This window comes from Ptychodera flava, chromosome 10 (genome assembly GCF_041260155.1).
Source record: "Ptychodera flava strain L36383 chromosome 10, AS_Pfla_20210202, whole genome shotgun sequence".
Taxonomy (NCBI): domain Eukaryota; kingdom Metazoa; phylum Hemichordata; class Enteropneusta; family Ptychoderidae; genus Ptychodera; species Ptychodera flava.
Window position 1 is genome coordinate 29,005,461 of NC_091937.1, and position 24,460 is coordinate 29,029,920.

Consider the following 24,460-nt stretch of genomic DNA (forward strand, 5'->3'; position numbering starts at 1 on the left):
GAGGAGTTTCATTCGTAAATCTTGTCAATTTACAGACGTTACGCAAAGACCATAAAATTCATAGGAAACGCTTATTATCATTGTGATTCTGTGACGTGTGCTAGCCAAGAATGCCCGGATGTGGTCACAGGGTTGCGGGATCCAATCAACGCTCTGCGTGCTCTCGATTCAGCATGCAATTATTGGCTATAAGTTTAAGTAAACAAAAAATAATTTAATATCCAAATTCTTGGTCTGGGTTAACTTTATCAAATTTTCTGCAAGGTCATTGTCGCTTTGTACACTATGAAATTCTTGTAATATCTAGCAAGGAAACCATGATTAGTCGACTGAGGAAATCAGTAACCAGAACCTAATTTCTTGTCAGTGAATGAGGAGTCCCTGGGTCGTGGATTTTAAGAAATTGCCGATCCATGAACTTTAGGTCGCAATGGATGTGACCATATGTGTAGAATCTTCAGACAGGATGAAATAGATGAGTAGACCACGATTTTTTACTGAGTCGATTGTTCAATGCTAATCGAAAATGGTACGCATATCATAAATTTGAACGAACGATGCATCTGTGATAGAAATGAATATTTCAAAAAATTTCATTTGTATTGATGTAGATCAACGAAGAGTATGGCGCAATGCGATCGTAGGAATATTAAAACTGATGATCGACCATATTTAATTGTGACGTGACCGGGTAGTGACGATCACTTGGTGGCGTGCCGGGGCCGGCAAAACCGGTATTCCGATGTTGAAGCGGCATAAGAAAGACTGGGGGCAGCGAGTAGTATAAAACTAAAATGCTCCTTTATTCCACTTTATACTATGCTACAGTGCATTGGCTAATGACTAGCTGGAGGTGAGCTAAAGAGACTGACTAGTACAGGTGATGCCCAGACAGACATACATGGCCTCATAAATAGTAATGACAGCTCATGAATAATAAATGACATAGCATTATGTCATTATTATTCATCCGGCGCGGTATGATTGGAACTGAAGGTTCCGAGAACAATTTAAAGACCTAAATATACTTACTTTGCGTCTTTCTTTCAGCACACAAGGAAAAATGTATGACCAATTCAGTTTATTTCATAAAAAACTCGATGAAACGGGATTAAGCCGACAAATAGTCGGTTAATAAGCTTAGTTTGCCCTGCAAAAAGCGTCGACCCAGTTGTTGCGGATTTTGGTTTCTCTCTTTCATTATACTTACGTACAATATTAATATATGTAAAAATTGTATTAATGTTTCGAATATACGGTTGCTGACGTCATGAATAGCGTCACCTGTTGTTACAAGGCAAGAATTATTTACTCTTTATATTCATATTTATGTACTCTTCTGTATCTAATAATTACGGACTCTTATTAGTTATAGTTATAGGTCAATCACCTTGAACCTAAACGGACTTCAGTATGAGCAGAGTTCAAGGAGTATCAATGATTCAACAAACTTTACTCTTACAAGAGATATCTTGCTTTAAATAGAAAGTATATCTTAAGGAACAATCAAGGACTGTTACCAAACCTGCTTTAATTATAAAGTGCGAACCAATCACTCGATGTAATTTTGAGACCTTAACATTGTATGGAAATATATTTCAATCTGTGCCCAATGGACGACCATTTTAGTAAATCAATATGATTAGATTGTAGTTTCGCAAGGGAGAATTTTATGAGAGAGAGCAGAACACGATCCTGCTGGGCACGTTACAGTATGGTGAATTCAAGCCAATAAACCCTTCTCATACCAGTCTAACTCCTTGTGAGTCTCTGCTTTGTTGATCGTCGAATACCTCATCGCGCAAGTCCCCCAAGTAGATACGTCAGTATCACTGTACTGCGCACGACTTCCTGGTAACTGTGGTAACTTGTGTGCGGTCCAGGGAACATGGCGCGACCGTACTCATGTAGTCCCCTCTCTAGACATGCCCCAAGTCTGTTGGGCATACTAACAGTCTGAGAGTACACAAGTAAGTCGAAAGAATAAATTTACGCAGACTGTCGCGTTGGTGGTGAGCTGGAAATGAAGCAACCAACCCTCACAGTCCGTGAAGCAACGTACGGTGGCAGGCTGCTGCGTATGGATCGTTGGATGAACGCGATGGCAAAACAACTCAGCAGCCGAGAAAACCAAGCATTTACGGCCAGTCCACTCCCTCGCCGTTGTCAGTATGAATTCAGTACAACCACGGGAATGCGCTGCTTGTAGATTCATTTCGTAGCACTGGGATTAAACAACACTTTTCTTGTCTGTTTTTATGAAAATAATTCAAAGCTCCACCATCAGTAACTTTTAACGCGTTTTCCAGATTTTCTAATTATAAAATACAGGTTCTTGTTAGGGTATTATACACCTCAAACTTTCCTAAATGAAGCTTTCGACCTTTATTCTCTTGTCAGATCAAAAAAATCAGGGGTCACCGTACAAAATTTGGTACCAGAGAGAGACAGATTACCTGAGATTTTCCGATATTTGAAATTCAAAATGGCCGCCATTCTGTCTTAACGCTATGAGGGAAAAATAAAATTTTCGATTTCCGCAAAACTAAGACGGTGAAATGTTTTCTTACACCTAGAGCTTGAAAATGAGCGCCACAATTAGAAAGTCAGAAAAAAAATAGGAAAAGTTGAAGAGTCTGAATGTCTGTCCCCGCGGCGTGTTCTACCCTTAACTCCCCGGCAAAATGGTGTCGATATACCCAATGTACAACTTTACAACTATCAACACGGCCTGTGTCGGCGCGGTCTAAGGAACAGTGTTACTGTTCACAACTGATTTCTCGATCGGAACTTACATCTATCAACAATGATCTTGCACATTGTGATGTGTTTGCAAGGCCAATTCTTAGTATTTCTACATACATAAAGGGTAAAGAGTAAATGTGCTTAATTTATGGAAATTTATCAAGTGACAGCCCAAGTTCTTCTGGTATTCCTCATAGATACAGTCACCTGTAATCTAAATATGCCCATATATGGTCAAAGGGGCGTTCCTTGGTATCTGTTTTTAAAAAGCGGCCACCCGCAATAAAATCTGTGATTGGTTAGATCACGGTTTTGTGGAGGGACCGTGGTTAGATTTTCTCTTTCCATGGTAACTGTAGCAAAATTGGAACAGGTGACAGTATACCTTTAACAAAGGGCACTGGAGGCCATTTTGAATTTCGAATAATTCTAAAACTCCGCACGGTGATCAATGCTGTATATTATCGGTTATGAAAGAGAATAGTTAAAATTCAATTTGAGCAAAACTTTTATGTTTTGTTTTCTAGCTCTTCATACACAGTGTTCTTGTGCATGTACCCACAATAACAACGTTATCGTAAAAAAAAAACACCAACAACATAAACAACAAGGAGTCGGTATCCTTCATTTTTAGAGATCATAAACAGCATAATTGAACGATTTTCTACATATTGTGATTTCTGTAATTTCCCATATCAGCAGTGGTATAAGAACAAGAGCCAGCTCAAGCATCAAATTGGCAATCAAGTTGTCATAACTTCGTAGACTGCCGACATCCCTTGTGCCTTTTTCTCTCTATTGATGTAGTCTCCCAGCTCGCGCCTTTAGCGCTACGCTTGCGAATGCCATATACATCGACAATAGACAGAACAGAAACGAGGGACTGTCGACAGTCTATAACTTGGCAATGCAGTGTTTAAGCTTTGGATGATAGTAAATGATGCTTCTATGTGAACTTTGTGAAAATTGACTAGAAATAGGAAGCTTCGAAGGATGTTGATATTGCTTTTTGATGTTGTTGTTGTTGTTGTTAATGCAAAATAACGTGAACTAAACCACAATAACATCATTTTAACAGGATGCCACACAGCCTAAGCTTACTATGTCGGCTCCCGTGACTGTACTCGTCGGGAAGAGATACATGTAAAAAGACCAGACTACTTTGACGTCACGTACGTATTACTTGTATGTAAATCATGTAATTAAGAACCAATAGGAACTGTTACAATATTTATCATTTGAATCTCCTCAGTCGATACTAATTGTTTACAAAATGTATATTAAAAATATATTTCAATGATACGAGCAACGCGTGGGACATCAACGTCTGACTGATATGGAGCCTGAGTTCCAAATGGTATCACCGATATTTTTAACATTTTTCCTGACTCGTAATGTGGCTATCCTATCTCTTTAACCTGAACTATCTGCGCTAACTCCAATAAACTTTGAAAAGAAGTGACACAGACATACAGAAGCCGTCGGCAAATTTACTGGGAATTTAAGAGAGAGCAAACAAATTCGAACCGGGGGATGTAATTTCTGGTAAATGTTACCCTCTGTAATCGCTCAATCTAATTTTTTAGTCAAACAAATTAAAGCGCGCCAAGTATCCCAGCATGTGCCTAATCGCGTTATTTATGGCTCTATAATCTGCACATTATCTGCGAAGACTTTAATTTTATGATATCCTGTCAGCAGTTGGAAATCCGCAATTTTGAAATACCTATTACTTCATTTTTTGTGCTTTGCACTCAGTTAATATGCGATCGTGCACCTTCATTGTTGAACTGAGAAAATAAAAATTTTATCGTACGTTTACAACTATATCATACCTCTTTATCGATCAAAATGAAATACTATCACAAAATCTCCAAGCATATTTTCCGTTCAGAACTCTAAATATAATTCACAGGTCTTTGGTAGTGTATAGATGTTGTAGGCTCCTGTTAAACTTGCACAGTGCATTGAATCATTTTACAAAGGAAATGGTACTCATTTTACCGATACATTTATGATGGCTGTTCCTCTAATCTAAACTTTTAGAGTGTAGCCATTGATTTTTCGTTCTTGATGATGAAAGAAAATAAAACCATCTTCCTGTGTTTTGTGTAGTATTTGTGTTTAAGTTGTAAGCCTAATTTTGAAAAAGGATGTCGAGTTAGAACGATGTAAAACGCTGTTAAGAAAGGCAAAATTTGTTTCGGGATACGTTGTACGTGCTTTTCTCGATCTGTATCAATCGATGTCCATAATTTGCTCAAAAGTTTGAGACAGACGGAAAACATTCCAAATCCTACAGTAAATATTGTCCCAAAAGTTTTCAAAATAACAACTGTTGCTCCCAGATGAGAGTCAATATCTGGTTAATTCCCCCTGTTTGCCAGAAACTATTAACCGCTGAATTTGAACAGCCCAGCACCGTGATTCTGCGCTAGCCAAGGTTGCCCGGATGTGGTCACAGGGTTGTGGGATCCAATCAGCGCGCGGCAACCGGCGGCTGTGCTCTCAATTCAGCCTGCAATTCACGCAATTAGTGGCTATAAAGTCTAAGTAAACACAAACAAAACAAAAACAAATTGCATGATAGCTTTTATTTAACGTGGCCCGTAGGAGACAGAACGGCAGATTAATTGGGAATCAGCCACGGTTCTCTCTTTTGGTAGTCCCTTTGGTTGTAAAGTGAACTTCGTTCACCATGGCAAAGTGGCGGATTCCAACTGTGGTCTTCGTTGTGTTACTACAATGCTCCGTAGTGGCCATGCAAGAGCAAGTAAGTTTTGACTTTCTTAACCCTTTAAGCGCTGCAATTTTTCCCACCAAAATTTTAGTGGAACATTTTACCAAATTTTATGAATTTTTCTGCAATTTTTTGGATAAATTTTGACCAAATGTATATTGCATTTCATTGGCTACACTTTTTTATCAAAATTTTAGCAAAAATCTCAAAAAAATTGACAAGGATATATTTTATAAAGGTAATTTTTCTCCCTCCATAGAGTTTACTAAGGGGTGACAGCCACTTTGAATTTCAAATATCGGTAAATGTTGAGTAATTTGTTTCTCTGGTTAGAAAACTTGCACGTCGCGACCGACTTCTCTCAGTTGGTGAAAGTGGAAGTGTCGAGTCGCGTACCATACCCTAAAATGCGAACGGTGCTTTGTATTGTCTCGACGCACAAACATGGAAGACAAAAGTGCTAGAAGTATTTTCTGCTTTCATGTATTCGTGAAACCGCTGTTCCGATGTGAAGTTATTCTCCCACCAAAAAAAACTCCATATCAGAGCAGGAAAAGTTACCAGGAACAAACTGTTCAGGGAAAGAACTCGCGAGGCGTTGACATTGCATTATACTGTCCCACGTCATGTCTGGAAAACGTCGGGAAAAGTGACGCGTATGGGTTTAATTAATCGCACAATTACAAGTGATTTTGATGATGTCTTGGCAACTTGCCCAGTCATCATGATAGCGACGATAAGTATTCGATGAACGTATGGGTTACATACAGATAGAATATTGTCATCAAAAGGAAAAAATATCATCCAAAATACAGCACGGGAACAATTTGTGATAACACCGTGACTAGTTCGGTTTCTGTGTTATCTAATTTTCATATGTGTTTGATTACCGTACACCTTCGTACATACAATTTTGACTGGGCCAAGCTTTTTCTATCGCACCGTTTTCATGAAAATTACTCCTTTCTTAAATTAAAGATGGCAACATAAAATGATACGGTGAGTAGATTTCGAGATACAAATCGCTGCAAATACTTGTAAGGTTTGTAGTCAATTTACACTGCAATGGGACAAATCTACTAATTGGAATTCGCATACTGGTATGGTGTGGAAAGATATTTCCATGGAAAAATAAAACTAAGGGACCTTTTGATAAGACGTACATCGAAACAAAAAGTTTTAAACTTTTCCTAAAACTTTCGAATTTCCTTGAGGAGACTCCAAAACTCTTCTCCTTCATAATCAAGGATATAAATCGGGGCTCATCACACACAGTTTCAGACAAGAGAAGCAAATTGCTCACATTAAAATTTGCCGATTCAGTTTCAACATTAAAATTGCCGCTCTACCCTTTGTTAACTACATTTATTTGGCCGAGCGGTTCTGTCTGTTGCTTCTCCGCTTGGTGACTGGATGCCGTATGTTGTGAAACCCAATTGAAAACATCGTTATTGGGGATTGATTTCTTGCAAAAACAAGACGATAGGAAAGTCTACTTATTCAACAGGTTTCAAAATGAGTTCGAATTAGCAGCACCATAGTGTTGTAATTATCCCCGCGTCTGAAAATCTATTTCCGAGGCGCATTCTGCCTTCAACCTTGAACGTAACCTTCACGATTTTTTCCTCAGCCCACCGATATGTCTCCCGGCGTACGCTGCCTCATGTCTCAAGACAAATCAGAGCCTCAGGGTGAATCGGTTTTCTAATCTCTTTTGTATTTTAAGCTTTTCTACGGGACTTGTTTTCACCATGCGATTTTGCGATATGTCGCGCATTGCGAACACGTATAAAGTTGGTGGCTCATTAAGGTAGTCCGTGTGCTCACGTGATTACATCGTGTACATCGTAATGCGATCAGCCGTTGACGATGCCTTAAACTTTGCTCTACTGATGTTACAAAACTAAAACTGATTCCCTTATTTTCCCTATTTTGTATTAAATTAATATAAAAACTTGGTACGTGTGTTTTTTTTCCTCTAGAACCAAGCTTTGCTAAGTTTGCTAACCATGTCAAAACTTGAAAAATATTAACGAGTCCAAAGAATTAAGTCAGTTAAGAAATTAAAAAATCTATCTTTGTCATTGTGTCAATTGAAAGACCCCCTCCTCAGATTATTTTTTTATTTCAGTTCTTGATGGCGGTACAATCTAGCCATTTTTAAACAAAGAAAGCTATAGTTTCGTTCAGAAGTAACAAAAATAGATCTGGCAGATGGACGATGAAAACAAGGCAAAACTGCGCATGCGTACAAGTTTCGCCCTCAAAACGCGTCAAAAAGGGAAAGAAGCAAACTGCACGTTTACCAGCCTATCCCTAACTCTAACCTAGTTCAGACTGATACCCTTGGGAGTTTGAATTGACACAATTAAATTTATGGCAATTTTTTTACTTGAAGGATGCATAACTGTAACTCACTACGTGTACAAACGGCAAGGCCAAATGAAAATTGTGAGTTTCGGCACAGAGTAACATACACAGAGTGGCAACACTTGCATGCCTTTTGTTCCATGGTCGTCTCGGTAGACTATTGGCTTTTCATATTAAAATGAGCTTCAAAGGTGTTAAACTTTTTGGAGGCTTTGTTTGTAGTTGATAATTACACGAGATTATGCGAAACATACGACGAGATGGCATCGTACTGCCAGTCGCGTAGCAACCATAGTTACTTTGTGAGCTCTCAGGCCAGAAACACTGCTTCACGCCAATCAAAACATAACACGCCAGCAGTTTCATAAACATGTCCTTTCTTGACGCACGTGTAAAAGACGGTATGACTGACCGTAACCATTGAGTAAAACCAGACAGTATCGATAAAAGACTTCAAATTTGGTTCAAACACACTCATTATATATTCATAAAATATGAGAGGAATTTTTAAAACGGTAAAACCCACTTTCCTGAAGCTCAAAACACTCCCGTTTTTGCCAGCACATCAATTCCGATCAGCACCACACGACAACAACAACACAAACTTTGTCGAACATACTTTCGCTTAACAATTGGTGAAATCCGAAAATTACCGAAGGTTGCATGGTCGGCACTCTTCGAAAAGAGAGCCAAGAGCTTCGTGAGGCGAGGCAAACGTGGATTGCTTACGTAACCGCTTCACGCCTTAAACAATAGGTGTTGCCACTCTGTCTATGATACTCTGTGAGTTTCGGGTAACATGCCCCGAAAATTAGATTGGGTAGGTCGCAGGGATTTTTTTTTTTATTTTTGTTGGCTAAGACTTATAAAATATGGTAAAATTTAAAGAATTTAAATTGTTTTAAAACGCGAAAAAGTGTCTCCGGTTGACTGGTTTTATTGGGGTCGATCGGTATATTGGAAATACAGATGTTATTTTTCTTCCATGGCCCAATTACAATATTTACGTTGAGATCTGATCTAGATGTCGAACAAAATAATCTAAGATATCTAAACTTGAGTGAGTATGCTGAACTAAATTTGTATTTTGAAGGCAAAAAGCATTTTCCACACGTTCTTGATCAAGCAAACGGTTGATTTTTACATATTTTAACAAATGTGAACAAATGTGGAAATAAACAAATGCTGAATTAATTGAGGAAACGAAGCAATCATCCTTACGAAAGCAGTGATATTTGGTAAGGGTTACTGCTTTACTGCTGACTTAGCAGATAAATCAACTCAAAGTTCAAAACCGTAACTTTCGGAAATGTGCAAATTAATGATCATTCTGTCACTCGTACGGCTATGCGGTAGAATAAGAATGCGCCACTGGGACAGATGATATTTTAGACTCTCAGTTTTTTACACCTCTGATCTACCACTTGTGGTGGCTCATTTTGAAATTCCTGCGGTAAGAAACATTTTCACCGTCTTATTTTTTGAAAATCGAAAAAAAATATTCCCTATAGATTAACACAAGGATGGCGGTTGAATTTCAATATCGGTATATATGCGGAAATCGGTTTCTTAGTCCTAAACTTTGCGCGGTAACCCCTGACTTTTACTCTTCCTTTGGTAAGAGAAAGTTTCATTGAGGAAAGTTTGAGTAAGGGGCCGTCGATAATAAAAGCTGACGCACGACAAACGTAATTCTTTCTTTTAGGGGGGGGAGGGGGTCAAAGCTCATTTCGTTTTGTGTGCGTCAAAATCGCATAAGGAGTTTTGGCTATTGTTTTCGAAGTGCGACTTTGCAGCGAGAACGCAATACTACCTTCGCGTTCATCAAGAACAGAATGACCACAAAATACGGAAACAGAAAAGACAAAAAAAGACATAAATATAAAATAAAACGTGCATGCTTTTTCAACGTGAAACATTGTAAGTAAAACATTTTCCTACGTGCGACATACATTAAAATGTTCCGTGACTTATAAAGTGATACGCGTAAAGTGGAGGGTTATTAATTAATGTGCACTTCCGGTATTTTTTCATGGGCGTGCGGATAGAAGAGGTGCGAGTGGGTTTGTCAGAAACGGCATCATAATACGAAATTGATTTCGCATAAGAACTTTCGTTTTGAGGGGGGAGGGAGGGGGAATAACGTTTCTTGTGCGTCAGCTTTTATTATCGACGGCCCCTAAAAGTTTAAGTCTTTCATTACCGAGGCGCATACTACCTTAACGGAGTCTGCGCAGTTCACCTCGATATTTTTGCGCACGCGCAGAAAATAATATATATCCCCGTGCGGTTTTCAAATCCGATCAAATTATTAATTTGTGTACATTACCAATGAAAAAATGATCCACTCTAGGAGTGTATATATAGCTGAAACAGATGTGTTCAGTATAATTGTGTAAGTAAACTAAAGCATAAGCTTATTATTATGACAGAATGTAAATAAAAACAGCGCTAAACCCTTTGCAAAGTCTGTGCACACCAGAAAATGGCAACACGACCAGGCGAAAGTGAAAACTTTCATAACCAAGCAAGCTAGAGGTTTAGCAATTACAATGCATCCAGTTTATCGCTCCCACTCCGTACTAGTTCTTCATCATCACTATTACACTCGTGAAACTTCTATTCGACCTCCGTTGTCGTACTGAAAAGTGGTTTTCCCTGTATCTGGCTAAAGCGATGTATTAAAACCAAAGCCTGATGAGTGGACCTTTTTACCAAGTGATGTTCCATCCACCAACAACGCGTTCCACTCTCCTTCTTCTCCTCCATCCAAAAGAATCGTGTGATCCACGTCACATGAAAGAGTTCGGAAGCAACAATAAGAATGCCCACCTCTGATTTGGAGCCCTCTCAGAGACCAGTTAACTTTTTTGTGGACTCAGTCTGCTGGCCTTATTCGTAGGATGATATCCAATGATGACATTCCGTATAGCATAGATAGGCAATTTCGTATCAAGACGATGATTGTGCAAAACATTTCGAAAAAAAGAAAACAAATAAGTCTGTCGAAGAAAGACAATCCCTGTTCACTCAAATATCTTACCAGACGGAGAAACATCTATACATCTATACTACATGTAAAATTGATATTTTCGTTTATGCAGTTAGCATGGACATAGGAACTTGTGTTCATTATTCAAGTTAGGCGCTTCAAATAAAGTTGTTAGTTTGCCGCCCGCGTGTTGGTAGGTTTTCAGAGAAAATTAAGAAAACAAACACAATGTTAACACTATTTCAAATAAAAATATTACTTTTCGTACTTGTGACCAAACAAAAATGAGCTTATGTTAATACATGTGATTCTTTGTCTGTGTTTGTACATTTCCCTGGCGGGCTGGTAGGTTTTTCGAAAATCCAAGGACGGCAAACAAAGAATTTTCTTTAAATGGCGTCACTCATCACCTTCTTGTTCCTCGTGCATATTTTGCGTCCATCTGCCAACCATAAACATCTACTCAACAATTTTATTCATATGCAGATGGTAGGGAAAGCAAGGCTGAAAAATACATACCCCATGACCTTTGCTATTAACAGATTTTTTCAATACTTTTCATTTATGAACCGACAACATCACTTAACATCACTCTCTGTACCATGGTTAGTTAACACAGTACGTATCATACAATTCAAGTCCCTACAGAAATCTATTTTTTACAGCCCCCATTAGCTGTCTTTTGGCTCCATAAGATGGTTTGAAATCAAATGCCACTGATATGAAAATACTCTCCGAAGTGTGACCACAGAACGCTGTTCAAACATCGGCGAGGGAGAACATCATTGCTTAACTTGATAAATTTTGCCATCCTGTTTTACATATAGGTTCTCCTTAGTGGACTCTCGGATCGTTACCGACGCGATGCAGGTAAGGGAATTATGACGAAGTTAAATTACTTTTAAACAGTAAAATAATATAATATGGTATAATATATATATATATATATATATATATATATATATATATATATATATATATATATATATATATATATATATATATATATATATATATACACGTCGATGACGTCGCAAAAACCGCATAGTCACCATTGGACTGAAAGTTAACCGGAACTGGAGTTATTTTCAACTTGACAACTTATGGATGAAACAATGTCGAAATTTCTTGTTTTGCATAGGAAATCCGAATTCTAGGAAAATTTCGCATAAAAAATTGATAAACCGCTTAACAGTAGTTTAAACATATCAATGCGCCATTCGATGATGAAAATCGTTTCAATTTTAACGGTTTTTCGTCTAAGATGGAAATAGAAGATTTGATTATCATTTGTCAATAAACGTAAATATTTTGAATGAAAACTGTGTAAGAGAGGCATGTAATAAAAAATTATAGCCCAAACAAGGGAATATGTACCCTCGGGGCAGAAGATAATTTGCGCTCCTTACGTTGAGCAAATGCTCACCTACTCTCGGGCACATAGTCCCATGTTTTGGATATATATATATATATATATATATATATATATATATATATATATATATATATATATATATATATATATACATACATTGATTGATACATACATACATACATACATACATTGTATATATATACATATCATACATACATACATACATAAACACATTTTAAGCAAGTTGACATGGCAAAAGTATATGTTGTTTTTTTTATTTTCGACATTTCTTCACAAACTGTCTCCTTGACGAAATAGTAGAAGTGTTACAACAAGATTTTGTCCCTTGCTTTTGTTTCTCTGCCTGCCTGTCGAGTTGTCTACATGACTGTTCTGCCTCGGTCTGTCTGCCATTTTCATCTCTTCCCTTTCTTCCCCTTGTCTGTTTACCTGTCTGTCTGTCTGTCTGTCTGTCTGTCTGTCTCTCTCTCTCTCTCTCTCTCTCTCTCTCCTCTCTCTCTCTCTCTCTCTCTCTCTCTCTCTCTCTCTCTCTCTCTCTCTCTCTCTCTCTCTCTCTCTCTCTTCCTACCTCCCTGCGGATATTCAGAATATTGTGATAAATACAAATGCCCAGTTTTCCCAAGTCTTGGTTACCCAGACTGCTCTACGGTGCTCTCATCCAGATGAGAGCCCCGCAAAGAAGTCTGGGTAACCGACACTATTTTTTCCCATTATCGCACCATCCATCCTCCATATAGGGTTTGAATCATCTGTCATTATCGCTCTATTTTCATTGTCCACGAACAAATAGCTTGAAATTGTATTTTATTGCTTCTCTTTGTTCCGGCTTGGTTTTTAAAAAACAGTCCAAACTGCTTTTTAATGGTCCACAGATGTCGATGGTAACAAATTACATGTAAGAAAGCATTACGGAAGCATACTCTGTCAGATGTTTTCGAATATTGACCATACGTCTCCCTCTGTTTTTCATTTCGCAATCAACATAAATGTCTCTGTTCGTGTCTCTACTCTAGTTGTTTTACTTGTATTTTCGCTCATATTACATAGCAGACAACAGTCGCTCTAAACATCCAGCGGCTCCTAATTTTCATCCCACAATGTGACGATGAAGTCGTGATATCAGAGACACGCAAACTCATTACACTTTGTCGAAGGTCATTGTGCGATCTGGTGTGGAAACGACGTATAGTCGCTGGACCCAGCGGCCACCTGCAGAATAAAGACCAACGTTTCAACAAATTTCAGAAGGGGGACGAGAAAAAAATGCATGTGCAGGGTAACCGTCTATTGAAAATGTCAGGAATATGTTTGATGCATTTAGGGATCTAAAACGTGAAGTCCACCAAAAGACTGTTAGGTCCTCCTCATCTCAGCTTGTGCACATCTTTGGTCCTATGTCTCCGCCTTCCGCTATTTTCTCTGTCTCCGTGTCTTTTTGCTCTGCCATTGCAAAGCTTATAAACCATCAAACTATTAATCTTTATATCATTCTCGTGTGGTCCCCTTTGGTAACCGTTGCTCTCTCTCTCTCTCTCTCTCTCTCTCTCTCTCTCTCTCTCTCTCTCTCTCTCTCTCTCTCTCTCTCTCTCTCTCTCTCTCTCTCTCTCTCACACACACACACACACACGCACTAATAACTGTGAAAAGTACATAAACCATCAAATTTGAAAGTTTACCTCATCATTACGTGTTTTTGAAGCTATAAACAGACAGCTGCGCAGAACGAGTCAATCAATCAGACACATCAGATGGATTTGCTATCAAAGCACCTTACAAATGTTTTAAAATGTTCAGCAATTTTCATGTCGTCAGAAGGGGATGAAAATAAACACAATTTTAAGCTCGGTTTGTTCTCGAGTCCATGCACCTATAGTATGCATGTGACTGGGATTGACCATGTGACTGCGAAGTGACCGACACTGCGAATTTGTTCAACATATTATCGCTGGAATGCCGTTGCTCTCAGACACATAATTTTCGCATTTTTTATATCACACTTACAGCCTGGATGTTAGTGCAGCGCACTTCTCATCACAAAATTTTATTGTCCGCAAAATTGACCTTTAAACGACACTTTCACGTGTCCAACTAGTGAATAAAAAGAACGGGGTAGAGAACAATAATTTTCACGAGCAATTTGATTACAACGCGTCCATCTTTCATCAAATATCGGCATTAGTAATAATGGAAGGGTCCCATTTGTAAGCTTAAGATTGATTTCGCGTCGCTTCTTTTACTAGAGCACACAATACATGATTTCTAATAATCTTCGTCATGTCAAACGTTATACATTATTGAATTGTCCCAATACTTTTCTTTTCAATTCTGGATTAATAAATACCCTTGGTGAAAATAATTTTTATAAAAATTCCTATCAACCTAAATAAACCTAATCAAAATTTTCCCTTTTTCCCCTTTCAAAGTGATAGGGAGTTGTGAAAATGCTGGGTTTTTTTCGAAAAAGAAACACAAATTTCGTGAACACATGAATCTGTGCGTAGTTCTATGATTGTATCTCTCTCTCTTCTCTCTCTCTCTCTCTCTCTCTTCCTCTCTCTCTCTCTCTCTCTCTCTCTCTCTCTCTCTCTCTCTCTCTCTCTCTCTCTCTCATATTCATATAAACCTGCAGGACTACGGGTCTTTATGGTTAGTGTAGCCGCAAAATTACAAATATTTGAACTCAATATCGGAAGGCAACGTTTGCTGTCGTTCAAATCGACCGCGTCTTCATATGCTCAGTGCTACCGTAACATGATTATGATGGCGTCTAATGTTGACTGCGGTGCACTCCCAAGAAACATGTATTTGAACGTACAGCACAGCTGTTCTCGTCGTCGGCGCGATGTGTCATTTATCAACCTTCTTTACCAGGTTTTCTTTTCTGCTTTACACAGAAGCGTTGCACGTGGACTTGGAAATCACACACCAAGAGAACTGCACTATACTGGTACAGTTCAGTCGGGTGAACGTGAGCGACCCAAGAGGCCTACTGTTGAACTACTCGATCATGGCGTCTGGCGAGGACCCTGTTGGGGCTCACAACGGTAGCGGAAGCCTTGACCCCGGGATAACGACCATCGGCGCCTTGTTTGTGCCCGACCCTCCTGTCATTGTCGATACTGCCTTCATACTGTTAACGTACGTGGTCAACGATGACAAAGTCCAGATGCAGGTTATAAACGAATCGTTCAGTGAGTAGGATAATAATAATAATCATAAGTTCCATTTCGGCATGCGAAAAAAAAAATGATTTTGTACACATTGACAGCCAAGAGGTGCACCTGTAAAAGTTGAGAGTCGTGTGTCGAAATGAGGTGGGCGAGTCTGAAGAGCAGAATTAGTGAAGTTTTCACCCAGGCTGCTCTGTTAAAAATATTTCTCTGGCCGGAAAGCTTAAAAGTGTCGACTTCTGCAAAGGTAATGTGATGGTTTACCTACGCCGGATAATAATCTAAAGCTTGGAAGGCAAAAACGAAGTCTTACCCTCAAACACAGTACCTCTGCCAAGATCACCCCCAAATAAAATAGTACATCCCAAAAAGAGAACAGTTGGGTATAGTGGGCGAGCACATGGTGTACGTTTGCAGATGACAGTGTAGTATATCGATCTAAATATTGACGTGTGGAAGACAAGGCTGTCAGTAAAAATCTTCCATGTACGAACGTATCTGACTTTAAAAAACTTGTTAAACCTAAACAACAACCAAGTAAAAATGTTAAAAATGGTTAAAAATGACTGTATCGGCGTTCAGATGTTTTTACCCGAAGATCCTCGTCGCCAAACGATATCTTTTTAAGCTTAAACGCGCAAATTTTTACCGCCTTTATGAGAGAACACATTTAAAGAATTACACGAGGAAAGTGAAAGTTATGCTAGCTGCATGTTTACGAGTACCTTGTGTCAAGAATTTGTTCAGATTGACCACAGACAAATATAGAAACAGACTAGCAACGGGTATTGTTCAAGGCGTGAAGCGGTTACGTAACCCATCCATGTTCGCCTCACCTCAGGTTGCTCTCGCCTCTCTTTTCCGAAGAGTGCCGAACATGCAACCTTCGGTAATTTTCGGATTTTCGCCAATTGTTAAGCGAAAGTATGTTCGGCAAAGTTTGTGTTGTTGTTGTCGTGTGGTGCTGAGCGGAATTGGCGTGCTGGCGAAAATGGGAGTGTTTTGAGCTTCAGGAAAGTGAATTTTACCGTTTTAAAAATTCCTCCCATATTTTTATGAATTTATAATGAGTGTGTTTGAACCAAATTTGAAAGTCTTTTATCAATACTGTCTGGTTTTACTCAATGGTTTACGATCAGTCAAACCATCTTTTACATGTTCGTCGAGGAAGGACATGTTTATGAAACTGCTGGCGTGTTATGTTTTAATCGGCGTGAAGCAGTGTTTCTGCCCTGAGAGCTCACAAAGTAACTATGGTTGCTATGCGACTGGCAGCACGATGCCTTCTCGTCGTATTTTTCGCATAATCTCGTGCAATTATCAACAACAAACAAAGTCTCAAAAAAGTTTAACACCTTTTGAAGCTCATTTACGACCATGGAACAAAAGGCATGCCGCGTTGCTAGTCTGTTTCTATATTTGTCTGTGGATTGACAGAAAACCAAATTGTGCTGAAGTTTTTGACTGACTGACGATTGTGAATGGGAACGAGGTCTTCTATTTTTAAAGTATTTAAACTTTGCAAGAGATAAATTCGCAAGAAGACCCGAAAGTCAAGTCCATTAAAATGTTAATTTCAATGAATCGTTTGCTCACAGAGACAACAGATATTCGTTAACATTAAAAGGTAAACAGTCACCTGTAATCTAATTATGCCCATATATGGTCGAAGGGGCGTTCCTTGGTATTCAAAAACTCTGATACGTGATTACGTTTTATGTTACAGCTGTACCACGTTGCTTATCCGCCTCGGCTAAGAGGGACCCGCACTTGACAACCTTCGATGGTCGCCATTTTAGCTACCACGGTCTCTGTTGGCACACCCTGGTGAAGGACTGCCGGAACGTGAACCCGAGATTTGAAGTTATGGGCAAGTTCGAACCGAGGGAAATGGAAGGCCCTGAACTCAGGAGCAGGACCACCCAAGTGAATGTGAACGTGGACGATCATCTTATAAGTCTGACCAGAGACAACCACGTTATGGTAAGTTCAGCTGTGAATTCGAAGAGGGGATACGTTTTCACAGTATTTGTTTGCACACCTGTCTGCACACTGCTTCTTCACGATAAGCGCCACCATCGATGTGTTGTTAAAATTCTATCGCTGGATCTATTCTATTAAATTTCGAGGCGCATACTACCTTGATGAAGACTCTCAGGTGCTATGACCTTGACCTTCCAGACATTAAGAATTTCATCACAGCATCAACATCAAACACCTGTCATTTTAACGCTGTCACAGGTTAATGGTCGTGCAGTTTACACGCCGAAGTTCCGCATTGGTGATGACAATATAAAGGTGTATCGGCAAGATGACCATGTGACATTCAAACTTAGCGAGGCCGAATTGGTACTGCAATGGTATGGCCGAGACCATATTCTGTACGCCACGCTCACCAGCGCCGACTACATTGGTAAAGTGTGTGGTCTCCTCGGCAACGCCGATGGCGACGACCGCAACGACTTCACAAAACGCGATGGCGAGCTCACTTCGGATGTTGTCGAGTTCGGAGAAAGTTGGCGAATTTCAGAGCTAGGGTACTTACTTCTTCGTATTGTTATCAAACTTTGTACCTATAATTTTCGCACGATCCACATTTTCCTCTAATTTTTAAGGGTCTGCAGGAGCATATGAAGGCAGAGCAACGCCACCGTCACACACAAAAAATACAAATACATTGTGTCCAAAAATGATGAGATCATTTATTTGGAGTGCGCTATATATGATTAGCACAAACCATACTGGCAAAAGGTTGCATTAATTTATTCAAGGTGGCACGATTTGGTGCGTTTCCTGAGTTATTAGCTGATAACCATCTGCATGATCTACGGGAAAACACAGGCTAGCCCTTGTCGAGCAAATTTTGTAGCGTTCGAAAGGGAAAATATCTGTCATGCCATTTGTTGAAATCGGTTATTTCTGTTGCTATGCAGTTGTTTTCAGGTCACGAATTTTTTATTTATTCAACTTGTGTTTCAGATGCTAATGATGATGTCGGCATGAAAAACGTCATCGCCAGTACAATCGGATGTGCAGAAGAAAGGACCAAATACTCAAACAATTCTCTCTCTCTCTCTCTCTCTCTCTCTCTCTCTCTCTCTCTCTCTCATATATCACGATATCTCATTTCAAATTTGAATCCAACAGAAGTCTACGTTCCTCGCCAACAGCGTGATAACTATAACCTTTGACCTGGAGTTCCGGTACATGTGCACTGCGCTTAACTTTACGGTTGCTGGGTATTTTTATGAAAATTGAACTAATTATGTCGGGGTCATGAATGGAATTATACCTAGTCAAACCAAGTTGTCAGAAAAGAGACTATCTATGCGGGTTGTTCTCTTGAGCTCTTTTGACTAGTTTCAAATTTTTAACACCAACTTTGATGTCAGTTTTTTCAAGGGCAGATCAGATATGTCTTCCTCATAACGTACTTAAATTCGGACAACTAGCCAAAACGTCCAACGCTTTAACCCTTTGAACCCCGACCCCCTGGTACTCTATGACGTCATCGGATATTTATGTCCCAGCCGGGTTCAAAGGGTTAAACAAGTGAATGACTTTGCAGTAGAAAACATTCTACTCGTTTACGTGTTCATTAAGTCTTATGCATATTCGCAACGTCCAACGACGGACTTTAGTGCTCATATAGGTGTACTGTTCAAGAATATATGATATATGGTTTAGTAGGACACCAAGACTATGCCTTCGTTTTTAGCAATAATGGAATTTAATGAGCAAAAAATTAAAAAATTCAACATCAAATACGTCTTAGAATATGTGGTGTGTATTTCAACAGAGATTGAAGCGCGGCGTGGATAACCTACAGCTAGGGAGTCTGAGTAATAGCCACACTAATGTCTGCTGCAGGCAAATTCAAATATTCCGGACTAGGTTTTCTTCCAGTCCTGCACGTGCCCAGTTAGCTCAGTAAACATTGCGGACTTCTCAGATTTTGAGAGGAGCTGTCCGGCGAGAGATCACACTTTCTGTACACCAGTATAAAAAATTCATAATCTACCATAACTTTGACAATCGCGTCTGCAAGGCTGACAGCCGTAGGGGCGGCCATCTTGAATCGTCGCTTCACATCATATCTAGTAACTTAGAGCAAGATCTATGTTATGCAAGTGTTCACGGATTCGAGGATCGATATTAAAACTGATATCTTTTTTATTTATCATATTTTTGTTCGAAAAATCAAATATAAAAACTACAGAAAAATGTACACTACAGAAAACACTCAACACCCAAACAGTGGGTGTAAAATGTCGCCTTCCGCTGAGATTACTGATTAGTAGGGGCGCGCGGTGAACGACTCAGAGACTCTCTAGCTAGGTTAAAATTATCCATGCAATCTGTCTGGAGATTGCCTTTGAAAGAAACCGATTTCCTCTGTCGTATTGGTCGAGGAGGACGGCGAAGTAGTTCTTTTTCTGGGAAAATATGCCGATTGATGGCGATATCCTTCTCCGGACAAACAGTTCATTCCAAAGTACTGGTATGTTGTCTGATTGTAAAATCGTGCGTGTGCGGGGTCCATGTTCCAAAAGTTAAAGTAGGTGATGATTTCAATAATATTAGCCTACTTCCATGGCTGCCGATCTTGATTGCTTCTCCCAAAGTGCCACAAAATCGGCAACAACATTCCCAAATTAATATATATCTATGGTGTCCAATCCATGCCAAAATTACTACTTTGATTTTACAACACAACATGCCATTCCGAATTCTATTTTACAATTCAACATGCTATTTCACAACACAACATGCCATTCCGAATTCTATTTTACAATTCAACATGCTATTTCACAACACATCATGCCATTCCAAATCCTATTTTACAACTCAACATGCTCTTCCCAATTTCATTTGACAACACATCATGCACTTCCAAATCCTATTTTACAACTCAACATGCTCTTCCCAATTTCATTTGACAACACATCATGCACTTCCAAATCCTATTTTACAACTCAACATGCTCTTCCCAATTTCATTTGACAACACATCATGCACTTCCAAATCCTATTTTACAACTCAACATGCTCTTCCCAATTTCATTTGACAACAATTCATCATGCACTTCCAAATCCTATTTTACAACTCAACATGCTCTTCCCAATTTCATTTGACAACACATCATGCACTTCCAAATCCTATTTCACAATTCAACATCCCATTCTAAAGCTAGCTCTGCGGAGCAGGGCAGTGTTACTGGCTATCGAACAAGATTCAAAATGGCGGACGCGAAATGGTCCCCTCGCACAGAGAGAGAAATGCGAACTTTGCACAAGTCTAAAAACGCAGCTTAGCACATTGTGTATCTAAACAAGATGAGCGTGCTCGAAAACTAGGATCGATCACGATTTTAAATCAAAAATTGGCTGTTTTTGGAAAAGAAACTGCCCGTTAAAATCAGCAGTTTTGTCTATTGTGCACCGTGCGTGGGAGGCTTATCGTGAAAGACCGAGATTTACTATATGGCGCATCTGATACGGATATGGTCCCATCGCATAGAGAGATGAAAGTGGGCTTTGTGTAAGTTCAAAAGCACAGCTTAGCTCATCGTGCATCTAGACAAGTTGAGCGTGCTCAAATAGGAGATCGATCACAATTTTGTGTGAAAAAAACCGATTGTTTTCGGTGGAGTAACCGCGTTGCAACCAGTGGTTTTGCCCACAGGCTCTCGACTCATTGCAGGCGAACCGCACAGACGTCACTGATAGAGTTCTGAGTTTATTGTTGATGCAACGGACTGACATAGATTTGAAATTTCTTTACATGGTCGGGATTGTTACCTTGGTGCGGTTTGCTCCCAGCTGAGACATTTTATAATTTCTGTACTATACATAGCGTGTCAGATATTGCAGATGGCTTCAAACTATTGACTTTTCGTATGTATGGACTGTAGATACAGTTTTGAGTTTATTGTAGATGCAACAGACTGCGATTTGAAATTTGTTTTCATTGTCGGAGTTTTAACCTTGGCGCAGTTTGCTCTGAGCTGAGACATTATTTTATTTTGTACTATACAAAACTTGTCAGATATTGCAGATGGCTGCAAAGTGATTGACTTTTCATATCTGTGGACTTTGATCCCAGAGTCCTAAGTGTATCGGAGAATGCTACGGCCTGAGATAGATCAGTAATTTCTCATCCTTGACGGAGTTTAACGTCAGTGCAGTTTACTCCGAGCTGAGACTAATAATTTTTGTACCTTTGCAGATAGCTGCAAAGTGATTGACTTTTCTTATGTGTGGACTTTCATAGAGTCCTGAGTGTATTGGAGGATGCTGCAGACTGAGACGGATTGGTAATTTTTTTAGCCTAGACGGAGTTTTAACGTTAGTGAAGGTTACTCGGAGCCGAGTCATAGATTGTCGGATATTGCAGATTGTATAGCTGTGATATCGCAGCGGTATGGCGTGTATCGAACGCGCTCGGGTCATTGAGGTCATCGCCACAGTGGCGATGACCTCAATGACGCGAGCGCGTTCGACACACGCCACAAGTACCGCTGCGATATCACAGCTATGCAGATTGCAGCAAAGTGAAACTGAAGACAATAGATAGCCGTGAGCATATTGAAGAATGCTTGGAATTGAGATGATTTCGTCGTTTCTTAACAAAATAGGAGTTTAACGCTATAGTGCAGGTTACTCAGTTCTGAGATAATTAAATAATTTTGTTACACGCATAGCTGGTGGCGGTCAGATAGTACAGATTGCTGCAAACTATTTTCGTGTCACAACTACACGCTACTTTAATCTTTTCAAGGTATTCTTGTGTCAACTTTTTTATCTCATAATTCGACGAGCAGCATCGAAAAGTTGGTATCTATTTGCGTCACAATGTATGTTGTACAATGGAGAGAATGAAATGAAAGCCGTGGAGGAGTTTTCTTTAATCTTCGAACACTTCCTTGACAAGTGTTCACAAAATAACTTTGGAAATTGCGAAAGTGACCTCTATTCGCAAATACTGTTAACTTTTAGAAATCTCGTGATGTTTTCGTTGTAAATATTTGCTTAATTGCCATTGAGATAATTTTGACCCCCTTATCAAAATTCAAAATTAAGCTTGTGAACTTCATAAAGTGTCTGTCTGCCGAGCTTTAATAAAATATTAAAACTTTTTGCAGCGGAAAATTTGTGTTGTGCAACACCTTTTATATGGCTTTCAGCTGGCGTTTCCGGTCCTGTCAAAATGTTAGTCTTTTTCGTTTTATGTAAGCTTTGGAAACCACAAAATAATAATAATAATAATAATAATAATAATAATAATAATAATAATAATGCAGGAAATCAGTACGGAAGAATTTCTCTCTACTTTTTGACCGTAACGTACAACTTTTAAAATTATATCACTGATTAGGTATTTGGTTGTAGGAAAATAAATAAATTCCTTTCAGGGGAAAGTTTTCTATTTGGCGACAGGGTTTTTCCTCAGCTTCCAAGGGTTGGTAAAGTAAAACAGAATTACAGTCAACTCGCACTTTTTCCAACCCGCCCAGAACCAACTCGCCCGATTCAAACTCGCCCGATACCAACTCGCCCGTTGTTTTGAGATAGGGTGTTGTAGATTCCATGTACGCTAACCCGATGGCCCGAGGCCAGCTATTTTCATGTCATGCCAGGCCAGTAACTCGTGAAAGACGGTCCTGCTATTCCTAAAGAAGTGAGCCAGTACGCAGTAACTATCCCTATACGTAAAGAAGCCGAACGAAATTTATTCTTTCAAGAGATTTGCAAAACATGAAATTCGCAAATAAAAAGTTTTCCGTGTTGGCACATATATATTTCAAGCCGCACCTGTGGTTCTCTATGTTAGAAATATTTGTTGTTAGAAATAAAACATTTTATGCTCGCCAGTTGCTGCGAAAACGAGCCCTGCCACTCTTTGATATGTTCTTCCACTCCAATGACCAAGCTACCCGAGTGGCAAAGGCTACCGATTCGCAGCAAGTGTACCAGTAGCTCTGCATGGCAGGGCTGTGTGTTTACCGGCGTTATACGGCCTCCGTATAAACGCCGGTAAACACACAGCCCTGCCATGCAGACCTAGCGTACCAGGTACTCATAAAATTGCAAAATAATATCGGGCGAGTTGGTATCGGGCGAGTTGGAATCGGGCGAGTTGGTATCGGGCGAGTTGGAATCGGGCGAGTTGGTTCTGGGCGGGTTGGAAAAAGTGCGAGTTGACTGGTACCCGTAAAACAAGGTTCTTTTACAATGTAAGGCGAAAAAATCTTGTAGATTATATTGGCAATGTCTACTTAGCATGCGCAATGAACTATGAAAATTGTACGACCTGCTCCGTCACAGAACGGAGATAATGTCTGAGCCCGGAGGGAGGTCAGCGGATACTTATGATTGAGGGTGAATCTTGCCTGGTCTTTCACATGAGCCGCGCACACGATAAGCCTCCCACGCACGGTGCACAATAGACAAAACTGCTGATTTTAACGCGCATTTCTTTTCCAAAAACAGCCAATTTTGATTTAAAATCGTGATCGATCCTAGTTTTCGAGCACGCTCATCTTGTTTAGATACACAATGTGCTAAGCTGCGTTTTTAGACTTGTACAAAGTTCGCATTTCTCTCTCTGTGCGAGGGGACCATTTCGCGTCCGCCATTTTGAATCTTGTTCGATAGCCAGTAACACTGCCCTGCTCCGCAGAGCTAGCTTTAGAATGGGATGTTGAATTGTGAAATAGGATTTGGAAGTGCATGATGTGTTGTCAAATGAAATTGGGAAGAGCATGTTGAGTTGTAAAATAGGATTTGGAAGTGCATGATGTGTTGTCAAATGAAATTGGGAAGAGCATGTTGAGTTGTAAAATAGGATTTGGAAGTGCATGATGTGTTGTCAAATGAAATTGGAAGAGCATGTTGAGTTGTAAAATAGGATTTGGAAGTGCATGATGTGTTGTCAAATGAAATTGGGAAGAGCATGTTGAGTTGTAAAATAGGATTTGGAAGTGCATGATGTGTTGTCAAATGAAATTGGGAAGAGCATGTTGAGTTGTAAAATAGGATTGGAAG

At 39.5% G+C, this 24,460-nt stretch overlaps 1 protein-coding gene across 1 annotated transcript; it reads left to right on the forward strand.

Annotated features, from left to right (window-relative positions):
• Positions 1–5,369: 5,369 nt before the first annotated feature.
• On the forward strand, positions 5,370–19,178 carry LOC139142425 (BMP-binding endothelial regulator protein-like). The gene is made up of 6 exons (XM_070712353.1): positions 5,370–5,518; positions 11,675–11,717; positions 15,138–15,434; positions 17,140–17,396; positions 17,655–17,950; positions 18,393–19,178. The coding sequence occupies exons 1-6, from the start codon at positions 5,444–5,446 to the stop codon at positions 18,397–18,399; spliced, it is 975 nt and encodes a 324-aa protein (XP_070568454.1). The 5' UTR covers positions 5,370–5,443; the 3' UTR covers positions 18,400–19,178.
• Positions 19,179–24,460: the final 5,282 nt, after the last annotated feature.